General features: G+C 35.3%; 1 protein-coding gene across 5 annotated transcripts in view; it reads right to left on the minus strand.

Moving 5' to 3' along the window:
• The window catches only part of TCF20 (transcription factor 20), a 165,031-nt gene that overhangs the window by 10,590 nt on the left and 141,453 nt on the right, over positions 1 to 12,988 (minus strand). For all 5 annotated transcript variants that reach the window (XM_087723248.1, XM_087723247.1, XM_087723246.1 and 2 more), the window contains 2 exons: positions 4,646 to 4,739; positions 1,982 to 2,031 (listed from right to left, as the gene is read on the minus strand). In XM_087723248.1, the coding sequence (XP_087579374.1) occupies positions 1,982 to 2,031; positions 4,646 to 4,739 (144 nt within the window). The remainder of the gene's footprint in view (positions 1 to 1,981; positions 2,032 to 4,645; positions 4,740 to 12,988) is intronic.

Here is a 12,988-nt window from a genome sequence, read left to right on the forward strand (position 1 = left end):
AGTATTTTTGAGAATCAAGCAATATTTATTTTTATTTAGCTAGTATTTTTATTTTGCTAAGTGTGGGATTTTCATACCATAAAATCATGGCATTAGAACATACCATAAAATCATGGAATTAGAATACATTATTTCAGTAAAGATTAAAATTAAAATTAAAAAAACAGATTTTAGTGATTTTGTTAAACTGACTGAAGTCTCAAAACCTCAACCGCAAACTTTAATCTACTCTCACAAACAAACACTGAAGCCTCATTTTTAATAACTTCCTCCTGAATATTCTGAAATGACTTTTTGCTTGCCTCAAAACAAAATCTTTGATTTTACTATTTAATTCAGCCACATAAAACTGGAAAGAGTTTCATTTATAGATAATTCATTTATGACACAAACCTTAACGTTTTTAAATAAGAATCTTCTCTCTCTCAGTTACTTTGAATTGTATCTACCCTTGTTTGCATTTTAAAGCAGCAAGCCTTTTTCTGCAGTATGACATTCTTATAAAAAGCACAAACACTTTAGCATTCCACTGGAACAAAACGGGTTCCATGAGTATTTCAGTCATGAGCAAAACCAGAAAAAAGTTATTGATATTGGGCAAAAAACCACAGTAACCGAGAGACAATATCTTATTTTTTCAAACAAATTAGTGAAAATAAATGCAAATTTTAAACTCTGATCAGATCTTTAGCATAAACAAAGGCATGGTAAGTTTACAAGCTACTGTATTAAGAGATAAGACATTGTGTATTCTGTATAACTTAGCAAAACAGTGCAAAATTAGAAAATGCAAAGGCAACAAATAATTCAAATATGCAATTGTGATATAGATTTAATTTTCAAAGTACAGTAAAAATTTTGGAACTGCTCAGTGAAATAAAATGTATATGTGAATGGAAAGTTTACAAGCTACCGTATTAAGAGATAAGGCATTGTATATTCTGTATAACATAGCAAAACACTGCAAAATTAGAAAATGCAAAGGCAACAAATAATTCAAATATGGAATTGTGATATAGATTTGATTTTCAAAGTAAAAAGTAAAATTTTTGGAACTGCTCAGTGAAATGTAATGTATTTGCTAATGGAAAGTGTTTTTTCAACAACATCATCAATAACTGCTCAAGCTAAATGTTAATTCTGTACCAAAAGTTTTAAAAAAAACGCTATTTCATAGCATGCTACACTATATTTTAATTTATCCTGAAATATACTAATGTTGCTTGAAAAATTCCATGCTTATTGGGAAATTATCAATTTTGTGTAAATGGTAATTTTATAAGAGTTAATATTATGTAAGTCAAATGGTTTTTATATAGAGTTTAGAGTTTTATTTCATTTGTATGCCGCCCTTTTCCCTAAGGGGACTCGGGGCGGCTCACAACTCAAAAAGGGAAGGGGGGGATACAAACAGTTTAACAAGAACACAAAACTATACATAGTTAAAAAGCACAACAATCATACCATTCGAGATAGGGGCAGCGAATCTTTAGCCCCAGGCCTGTCGGAATAGCCAGGTTTTAAGGGCTATGCGGAAGGCCTGGAGGGTGGTGAGGGTACGAATCTCCACGGGGAGTTCGTTCCAGAGGGTCGGAGCAGCCACAGAGAAGGCTCTCCTCATATACATAAGCTCTCAACTTGGCCAATTAAGCTTATTCTCTTATAATATTATAGATTTCATTCACCATGACAGAAAGCTGGTCCTCAACAAATCTATTTTCTGAGATAAGGAAAAGAAATTCTAAGTATATATTTTATATTACAAAACATTATTAACCAAGCTTAGTGTTTTGTTAAAAAAACAAAAATGAAAGTAATTCCATTAAAATTCCATTTTCAAATTCTTATTGTTTAGAAAATACTGTATATGGAGACCGAAATGTAAGTAACATTATGGAAGTATATTTTTAGCAAGCATTATGAGGCAATACTGTTTAATTCTGAATCCAAGAAAGGGCAACACCAAGTACAATTTAGTTACCTTGTGCTTGGGGCACCTCACTGAGAAATTATCTTCATTTAGTAAACAATCTGGAAGAAAAGATAACAACAAAATATCATTATATATCTAAGATCAAATGGAACCAAACCATTTCAGAATCTGCATTAAGAAATTGTAAAGGAATACTTAACAATGGCATTGAATGTTTTTCCTTAGCTATAAAATGAATTGATGTGCATTCATTCAAGCTAATTTGTGTTAACCAGCGTGTAACTGACTAGACTGGTTCATACACAATTCTGTATCACAGTTTGATTTTATTTTTGGCTTGGTATATGAACCAACCCATATCATGAACCAACCCATAGCAAACCAACCATTATGGCCTATTTAAACTTTAAAAACCTTGGCTAAGCATTATGTGTGAAATCAGACAGTAATTCACTTCTCCCCTTTAAATATACTTCATTAGATCAAACAGGCCTTTACAAATAGATCTTTTTTCCTCTTAATGATATGACTTTTTTCTTTTAAGATTCAGATTCTCAGCTGAAACATGCAACAATAAAAATGAATATCCTAGGCATTCTTTTCTCAAAATACACTTTCAGTTTAAGCTTTAAAGATTTGTGTATAATTTCCCCCCCAGTTGTGCTTTGGGCTGGGGTGAATCTAATGCTAGTAGTTTATTGGACAGCAATGGATGCAATCTTTGGAAAACCTTACAACCACCAGGCAATTTTCAAGGTGATTTAAAAAACCCCGCATGTGATATATCATGTATAATTATGTAATTTAATTATATTTTACTGCTGTTGGAATCTTAGTTATAAGTCAGCATGAACATGGCAAAGAATTAAAACTGTAGCCTCTGATCCTGACTCAGTTTTTCTTCAATATTATAAAATATATATTATATATTTGCTTTAAGCTGGATAAAGCTGTATAAAGAAAGATTGCAAAAGAAAAAACTGTAGTTTATTAAGATAAAATTTCTTTCAGTTGATAGTTAACATAATTTTAGAGATACTAAATGATTCTACAGTTTGCAGTACGGTATTGTACACATAAAGACAGTTTTCACTGAACTGGAATCTTCAAAAATATTTACTAGATTCCCCAGAATATTATTATAATTTAAAGTGATGGAAACTGAAGTATCTTCAAACATGGACAATTATAAAATAAATCTGATCAGTCCAACAGTCTTTCTAGTTCATACATCATTTTTAAGATGCCTGCGGACAGGCCATTATTGGAACCTTTTTTCCTAGCCTGACTGTTTTCGATTTCAGTAGACATTTTTTCTTTTATATAAATACTTTTCCTTTAAAAACTTTAACTTTTCTTGGAAACCCTTTTTTTCCTAGAACTATCATGACTATTCAATTAGCAGCAATTACTTGCTTGAATTAAAGGTTGACTCAATTTTTAATAAATGACTAATAAATAATAGTTGGTAGAAAAAGTTTAAATTAATGATGAATCAAGGTAAAAAAAACCTGCTATGAAATGTTTAAAAATATTTATTTTCTAAAACAGCATTTCCTAATTTTTTACAAAGAAAAGTGATCTAAATTCAACATGTCTGTTTAGGACTGTAGAAAAACCAATTATTGTTAAATATCATTCCTTCCTATGCTTTCCAAACAAAATTTCTAAAACAATTAAACCCTTTAATTCCTCTTCACTGTAATATTCCAAACACAATTATCCTACTAAATCTTCTCTGCAAATGAAATAATTTGGGTATCACTAATTCCAAATTTCAGTGTGCTGATTATGATGTAGAAAAAATAGGATTGGTGAGTTTCACGTTTAAGTCAACTTCAGTCATGGAAAGAGTGATCTTGGGCCGATTTCTGTCTCTCAGTCTAGCTCAGAGGGTTCTTATGGGAATAAAACTGGAAGAGAGATATGTAAACCGCAGGCCCTTAGAGGAAAAGCACTATATAAACCTAATAAATATATGGTAGTTAATGCAGCTAGCAATTCAAAATAGATTTCATCACCTATTTCCGTGATGCCGAACCTATGGCACGCGTAGCCATGTTGCCTGGTGTGCATGTGTGCGCAATGATCAGCTGTCCTTGACACGTGCAGCAGTGCCGAAAACCGGCATGCGCAAGTGCACCGGCCAGCTGATTGTTGGGTCCGCATGTGGGCCAGAACCCGGAGGTTTGGCTTTTCCGGAGCGGGCCCCTGACAAGCACGCATGCATGATGCTTCTGTACAACCTTTTTGGCACTGAGTGCCGAAAAGGTTTGTCATCGCTGAACTATTTAAAGTTCCAATCATCTATACACGTTGGGTAAGAATGCCATATATAGTTTGGGAATACAGTTTTATATTTGGAGGACAAATGTCCTTATGATTAAAATATTAATATAAAAATATAATTTAGCTTACTTTTTCATATGAAGGAGGGGGGAGGCACATGAGATTCTCAAAGTTCTGCCTTTAAAAGTATCTGCAAGAAGCCCTATTTATGTATAAAATACTGTCATGCTTTAATCTTCACTGTTGTATTTTAAATAATACTTTAAAATAAAGAGTTTTTCCTAAACATTTGTAATTTCTTATATAACATATTATGTTCTTTATTTTTGTCTGTGTAAGTCATTCTGTGTCACGTTAGCAGCAAACAATTTTTAGTTTCAGTCTCTTTCTTTCTCGTCATATCAGTAACTTCATTTTTTTTACCTGCATCAATGGCACATGGATAATGATACCGGAAGGAGCAGCCTTTGTTGTAGCAGCCTAAGGTGGCTCCTGGTTCCTGGCAATGAGAACATTTCTGGAAAAAAAAATGGAAATATAGATATAGATTTTATATAGCTTATATAAAAATCTTTTTACTTAAGCCATTATATGTAAAATTTCATCTGTTGAGTTACTAAGTTCATCATACTTTTTTCTTTAAAACATCATATCCCCTCTATTTCCTAGTGGATACATCTTTGGATGAGGTAACAAAATCTTTTAAATTATGGTGTCCCATTGTTACTTTTCCCCAGGACACTTACCTAGTATATGGATTTAAAGGTAACAATTATATGGTTTTTCTTAAATGAAAATTTAGGAAATATTGCAATTATTACTAAGTAATTGTCACAAAAAGTGTAACAATGCAAATGTTTGAATTATTTATATTCCTTTATTATTGTTCAAGGAATGCTGTCTGAAGATCCATCACAATTCCACAACTAGAAGCTTCAAGATGTAAAGGGACCTTCACAACATGGAAATTGCCTTGATTGTGGTCTTGGATGACCCATAGAGAGAGTTAAGGGATTGGAACCCTCTTGGTCCTCTTTGTTCTCCTAGAAACATTCAATATCATTGACCATGGTATCCTTCTAGACCATCTCTGAGGGACTGGAGTGAGGGACAATGTCCTACAGTGGTTCTTCTTCTTTCTGAAGAGATAATTCCAACAGACTCTTGGAAACCTTACTTCTAATATGATAATATTTCTGCCCTCAAGAATTTCTCCCATTTACTTATGATAAATAATTGCTAACTTTGAACTTATTTTGATCATTAGTGGGAAAGAGGCTTGTGTTTGGAGACAGAGCCTGTTCATTATGTTTTTTGTAAAGTAGTAGAGCTATTAATTGGGATCCTTCCATCATTACATATGAAAAACATTGATGACCCAACCTTGATAGGATGGGAATAACAGATAAATTTTCTATCCCTTTCCCTCCTCCCAGTTTCTGTCATTCATTCAATCAAACAAAATAGTTCAAAACTATGGACCATGGTATCCTTCTAGACTATTTCTAAGGATAATCCACAAAACCAATTACCTAAATTCCATACAACTCAATGACACTCTGCACACAGTGCTTTGGGGCTCCTGTTCCTGTGCCTTACTATCATCAGTGAATACTAAATAAATAGTCATTTCTACTAGGTGGCTCACAAAGTCACAGGAAAACTTTCTCCCTCATACGTCATGCCATTGGCTGAAAGGCTCTGTCCCTGTGATTCTGGAGAGATGGGAACCACAGAATATGTACTGGTTCATTGTTCCATTGATAGAGACATTCAAATAAGATTTATCCCCTCTCTGATCAGCAGTTATCCTGACTGCTTAGATCTGACCCATGCCCAGATGCTACTTATAGATTAATTGCTATTTATTACATGGCATATGGCTAGATTTTGTGCATGTTACATCTGCCAGACCTTGACAGTTCTCATTTCTGCTACATAGATATATTTTATGTAACTTGAATATTAACACAATTTATATAATTTTAGGCAGTAACTTGTTTATAACCTTGATAAGATTGTTTCTTTTGAATTTATTAACATCAGGTGCAAGTAACCAGGGCTAAGTGTTGAGTTCAAAACACTAAAATTTTATTACTTGCTACCTATACACATAATAAATAATTCAGGAGAACAAAGTTCCTGGTCTCAGTTTATTAACAAATTATTAGAAGGCATTTCTAGTGCATAGCCAATAAATTTTCAATTCCCTAGCTTTTGTTTTGGAAATATTTCAAACATACCAATAACATAACTTTCTTCAACCTTTTCTAAATGCATTCAAAATTGCAGAGATGTTATTTGTGTTTCCTAATTAAAAATTTTTTTTTAACTACCTAGACTTGATTTAAAAATTACAGAGATTTTTATTTTCTTTGAATAGTCTGCTCAAGCTGCTACATTATTAAAATTACTCTCAACTACCCATTTAAAAGTAATTCCTATTGAACTGCAATTCCACCTACTGTACCAAGGACAGCTCATCTGTTGCTTCTGCCAGCTTCCCTACCCTCAAATAAGTCTGCAATTTGACAGCTGTTGCTGTTTTCCATAGTTTGCTCACAACATAATAGTTACAATCTCTCCAGTTCTGGAACCAGAGACCATCTGCTTCTTTCAATAAACTATGGGGCCCAAATTTCCACACAAAGTACTTTCTGACTTTGAGTGAATGGATCATTTATTAAAATAAAGCATCATCACCTTTGTCCCATATCTAATATTCTTAATGCATCAAACAGTTCTATTTCAGAAATACTATTGATATTAATCAGGGACAAGAATCCACTGCGTACTATATTAGATGAGTTGCATGATTTTCTTCATCAATTTCACATTCTGAGATAATCTGCCAGTGTAGATCTTTGCTAGTGCTAGTATCAGTATGGAAGCAGCACCACTATTTTATTTATCTGCAAATGAAGAACGCTTGTGTTTATCATGGTGTCACAGAATTTGTTCCCACTACTGACAAGGTATGTTGGGCCTGGCTGCTGGGCTTTGGAAAAAGAAAAAGTCAAAGGAAGCTACAGAGCCATGATGCACAAAAAAGTCCTTTTGTGTTGCACTCTTGGGTGAGGCTGGGCTAGGCTTTCGCTGCAAGAAAATAATAATAATGCAAAAAGCAGCCTCTGAGCTACTGTACAGCTTCTCCTGCAAAGACTTGCCTCTGGAAGTGCCTCCTGCAAAACCTCTGTTGGTGAGGCTTCACCAGAGGCATTTTCAGGGCAAGGCTTCCCAGGAGTGCTTCCAACATGAGCTGCAGAACGTCTTCTGTGCTTTCAGAAGCCTGCATCCCTCTAACTGCCTCCAGTTGTGCCATCATCCAGAACAGCACTTCCCAGACTCCAGACTTCAACTTTGCCTGGGGACCTGCTAGCAGCTCTCCAGCTTCGCCCACTAACGGGGATCCCACTGTTTGTCCCACTGCTTCTTCCATGGCTGGGCCTGGCGGATTCCCTCTGCAGACGAGGCTATGCTGCCCTGTCATGCTCGCTGTGCACATCCCAGGCTACACCCTTGCTAAGCACTGGATTCTGGGCCAGCAGGAGAAAGAGGAAAAAGATGGGAAAGTTAGGTATTGGTAGTGGGGAGGAGGGCTATAACTAACTGTAACCCCACTCCTCTTTAAAAAGGTTAAAGCTGCCGTGTCTTTTTTTTTTTTTTTTTAGAATCACACAATAACCGCAGAGGACAGACATACAATCCCAGGAAATAAATATTACCTACATATGATATTCCAATTCAGCTGATCCATGATCCATTTTGGAAATCTTTATGGTTCCTCAAGTCCAGAAAGCAACATGAATGCATAACATAATATTTTCTTCCTAGCAGTTTCATTAAAAGTTGCATAACTAAGAGCATTTGCTTTATTTATATATTAATTTATTTGTAAGAGTTATATTATTTCATAAGTTCAAAGTAACATAGGTAACTCCCTATTTTTTCCAACAGCCATTGACAAAGTAGACTGAGCTGACAAACAGCAATTGGCCCAAGGTCATCCAATAAGTTGTCTAATTTAAGGATAGTCTTCAACCAGGTTTCTCAGTCTAACATCTTAATGATTTCCTAACTATTTTTTTGTCTTTATGAAAAAAAATCAGCATGGATTTTTTATACTACCTGAGGAACCTTTTTGCCAAATAACAGATTAATAGTGTATTCAATAAATTTATTTATTTAACAAATGTTAAAACCACCCATCTCCATCATAGTGGGACTCTGGATGGTGCACAAATAAATTGTTAAAAACAAAACAATACAATATAATACCATACACACAGACAACTTTAAAAAGGCAAGCACTATTAAAAATTAAAAGGCAAGGGGAGGGCTTTCACGGTGCTAACCAGCTCCACAAATTTAATTATTTTACTTTTAAGTGTTAGGCATGGATTAAATAGAATTTCTGTCAATACAAGCCTGTTGATCTTTTTTTTAACTAAACTGGATTTTATTGCCTACCATGTGTAGAAGTTAAAAGATTAGCATCCACAATCACCAAATATGAAGTCAACAGGAAACAAAGTGAACTTCACCTTATCTAGCTAGAAGATAAAACTCAAAATTATTTGTTTTATTTATTAAATTTTTATGCTGTTCATCTCATGTTGCGACTCTCAACTCTAGCCTGGCAGTTAAGACCTGGCTGTTCCGGCAGGCCTGGGTCTGTTGAGCTATCCAGCCCCATTCAAGGTTACGGCTGTTGTAGAATTTTAAATTGTTGTTTTTTATTTTATTTTTTGTATCCCCCTCCCTTTTTTATTGTGACCCACCCTGAGTCTCTCGGGAATAGGGCGGCATACAAACTCAATAAAGTGAAATGAAATGAAATAAATCTGAGAAATCATAACAAATACAAAGCCTAAGTAGAGTAGCTGCTAGACATAATTACAAAACATACAAATCTACTGGAACTTTAACTATGTTTAAACTAGGCTATGGGGGCCTGAATGGGACACAATAGCCTTCCACAGAATTCTGGTAAGTTGGAGTGGATATGGGTTGATGGTTGCTCTGTATTTGGGACTTTCTCATCTTTCGTCTTAGATGGGATAGCACTGCCCCAGACAGACCTAGTGCATAATCAACCAGTCCTCCTAAACTCATGACTCTTGCTCATTGAGAAGGTGGCAGTCATGGCTAGGAAGGCCTTTGCTTAACTTTGTGTTGTGTGTCAGTTACACGCCTTCCTGGATCAAGGAGCTCTCCTTTTATCACACATGCCCACACATTTCCCAGATGGACTACTGCAAAATGCTCTATCTGGAACTAGCCTTGAAGAGAATAGGAGCTGAAACTGGTAGGCAGGATGCAGCAGCACAAACTGTTTTGGGAACCCCCAGGGTGCTTGCATGTAAGACTGCTCCCACATGAGCTGCTCTGGATGACAGTTTACTTCTGGGTCCAATTTAAGGTGTTGGCTATTACCTTTAAAGCTCCTCATCGACCTGCCCACCTGGCTAGAGAGATAGGTATGCTACATATCAGTCAAGAAACTTCAACTGATGGTATGTAGGAAGTGGGCTGCTACCCCTGCTCTCTGGAACACCTTAGCCCCAGAGATGAGACAAGCCCCCATGATTTTGCCTTTTCAGAAGAGTGTTAAGACCTGGCTTTGCCAATGAGCATAGAGGGTCTAAGAGTAAGATGCAATCTGGGCAATGGCTGGTGACTTGAGGACACTCATGCTGTCTTGTTAAACTTTTTAGCCTTTTGAATTTTTTACTCTTCTCAGACTTTAATCTCTGTCTAGGGAGAGACAGTGGCTTTTCCAAGAATTAGAAATTAGAATAATAATTATGGGGGGAGGGGAGGAGAGGAGAGGAGAAAAAAGCAGAGAAAGAAAGAAAGAAAGAAAGAAAGAAAGAAAGAAAGAAAGAAAGAGCTAAACCTGAGGTGAAAGAGGCAACACATACCATAATGTGGGAGTTAAGAGTGTCTGCACTTCAATTAAGAGCGATTCCAGCAATAGGAAACTTGATAGATCAGCCTATCAAAGATGTACTTCAGCATAAGGACAGATGTAGCTCAGGATCAGAAACCAAAGCATCAGAGCCAAAACCATCACTAAGTCTTATGAATTGGGCTGATGAAGGAGCCAGAGGGTCCCCAGAGATAGTAAAGAAAGCAGAGGCAAGCAATGAACTAAGAATTATAAAGCATCAACTGCAGCAACTATGGATGGCAACTGTTCCACAGATAAGATCCTCACACAGTAACACCCAAGGCTTCCAGGCCACATTAATGATACCTCAGTTGAATCTTTCATATCTCTATGGAATATTGGAATGGATGATATGTTGGGGAAGTATAAACCCTGATAGTCCAGAGGAGGAGGAAGGTAGTCTTGCTAGGCTTCAGGAAAGGTGGAAAACCTACCAGAAGTTCATCAAACATGCTACTATATATATTCATAATCCTTTTCAAGCACACATACGAAAAGAATGAGTGAAAATACCATGTGACATAGAAATGGCACTCAACCTGGCAAGAACAGAAAGAAGGGAGGAAAGAGGCAATCACGCTTCGGATCCTCAGCCTTCAACACACTATGTGATGAGGGGAAATCCCCATATTTTGTAAGCAACTGAAGGAGAGAGTTATATAAGGCATCCAAGGCTTATACTTTGTGGAATACTGAAGAAAAGGAAATCATCTTCAAAGGACTCCCCAAGCCACATTCACATCACATTCACATCAGGAAAAGTCCAATGCTGGCTCTTTTCTAATGATACTTAATGGATCAAATGCTACCAACACCTAGCACTACTGAACCAGTAGCAGTATTGATTCCTAAATCAGTTGCCCCAAAGAGAGAAGTGGAGTCATTGCAAATCCAATGCAGCATACAACAGAGTTCTAAAAGCAGTACTCAAAGAAGTAGCCCAGAGAATTGGAGATAGAATTGTAAGTATCTCACATATTATTACATCCAGTTCATGAGCCATCAGTTTGACACACCTGGTCTAGAGAACACCAAACTTTTTTTTAGATAGAAAGTATAGAAACAACCACTGGAGCTTCCAGGCCTGCTAAAACAGACAACATCAACGAGAAGACAAGAATCAAGGAAAACATTGCCCAAATTGATGCCATTACTTTTACAAATTTGGGCAAACCTAAGAACACTGAAAGATAGGTGTCTGAAATGAAAGATAGGTGTCTGAAATAGTCCAGGGAATAGTCCAGAAAACAGTCCAGTCTCCAGTGTTTTAATTTTAAAAATGTGCATTACTAACAAATAATGCAAAAAATGTAACTTTAATCTTTTTCTTTTGCTATTTGATAAAAGCCATATTATTACATGTCTCGGAGCTGGCTTGGTGTAATAATTAAGATATCAGGCTAGAAACCAGGAGACTGAGTTCTAGTCCCACTTTAGGCACAAAGCCTGTTGGGTGACCACGGGCCAGTCACCTTCTCTCAGATTTAGGAAAAGGACAATAACAAATCACTTCGGAAAGATCTTGCCACGAAAACTGTAGGGACCTATCCAAATAGTCTTCAAGAATTTGATATGACAAAGAAAAAGAAAAAATATTCTTATATGAATGTCTAAATGAATGCTTAAACAATCAAATAATTCCCATGGATTAAAAAACACCAATAATATATGAGAAAACATGACAACAGTTTTCATTTGACTATTAATATATAAATGTATCCATGTAAAAGTTTTTACACAAAATTTACCAGGTTTTGTGCAAAGTAAATATGTAAAAAATTAAATATCAGCATTTTTAGAAATTTGTTTATATGGGGAACGCATAAATGCATAAGGAATAGATGCTGTCTTCCGTGGTATTCTTCAATTTTTGTAGTTTGACTAATTTGTGGGAATTCAAAGTTTCCTGATAATGCAAATATAAATGTAGTTGCAGCTACTTTTTAAATTTAATTATTTATCTTTATCAGTAACTTCTGTCTTTGAACTACTTACATCATTTTTCATAGCATTCTGTTTTTTTCTTCAACTTTGTCCTGTACTGACAACAGCGAAAATACTGAAAATAGTAATCACCTAAATTCCACTGAACTAATCCATTTCTAGAACTATTAGTGTTCAGATACATGTAGTTGTATTTGTAGTTGTATTAGTTTCTCAACCTTTTTATTGTCCTAGGAGAAATAGCAAGGACAATTCAATTTTCCAATATGAATTTAACACTAAATTTCTACTAGTAAGTATGAATCTTACCACAAGCATTGTTATTAGCATCTGATTTTTGTCTAATATTTCTCTTATAACCTTGACCATCCGTCAACTGCAAAAGATAGCTTTACTTGGAACAGCTTACATCTTGCAATGATATCTTTAACATTGTCAAAAAACATCTGTCTATCCAGGTCCTTGGAAAAGACTCAATAAGTAAAATGCCAAATCCAATTTAAACAGCCAGCTGACCTGTGCAATGAACCATAATAATAATAATAATTTTGCATATATAGTTTTTAGCCATGTTGTACATCACCTGGTATCACTTGTTTTGTGAGAATGGTTGATGAATAAATAAATTTAAGATAACAAAAATGTATAATTAAGTTATAGGTGCCACACTCAAAAGCAAACCAGTAAATACACAGTAAATCTAATTTTTCCAGCCAAAGAAAGAAAAAAATGTCTCAGTATGAATGGAAGAAACTACTTACAATCCAGAATAGCAATCTCTTAAGATGTCTTAAAATGTGCAATGAAAATCTCTTTACCTCTAAAGCAAACTAAACTATTAGACAAGCTGAGAAACAGCTATAGCACAA

The sequence above is a fragment of the Thamnophis sirtalis genome, unplaced genomic scaffold (assembly GCF_051295495.1).
Source record: "Thamnophis sirtalis isolate CommonGarterSnake01/CBP01778 unplaced genomic scaffold, rThaSir2_p1.2 scaffold_9, whole genome shotgun sequence".
NCBI lineage: Eukaryota > Metazoa > Chordata > Lepidosauria > Squamata > Natricidae > Thamnophis > Thamnophis sirtalis.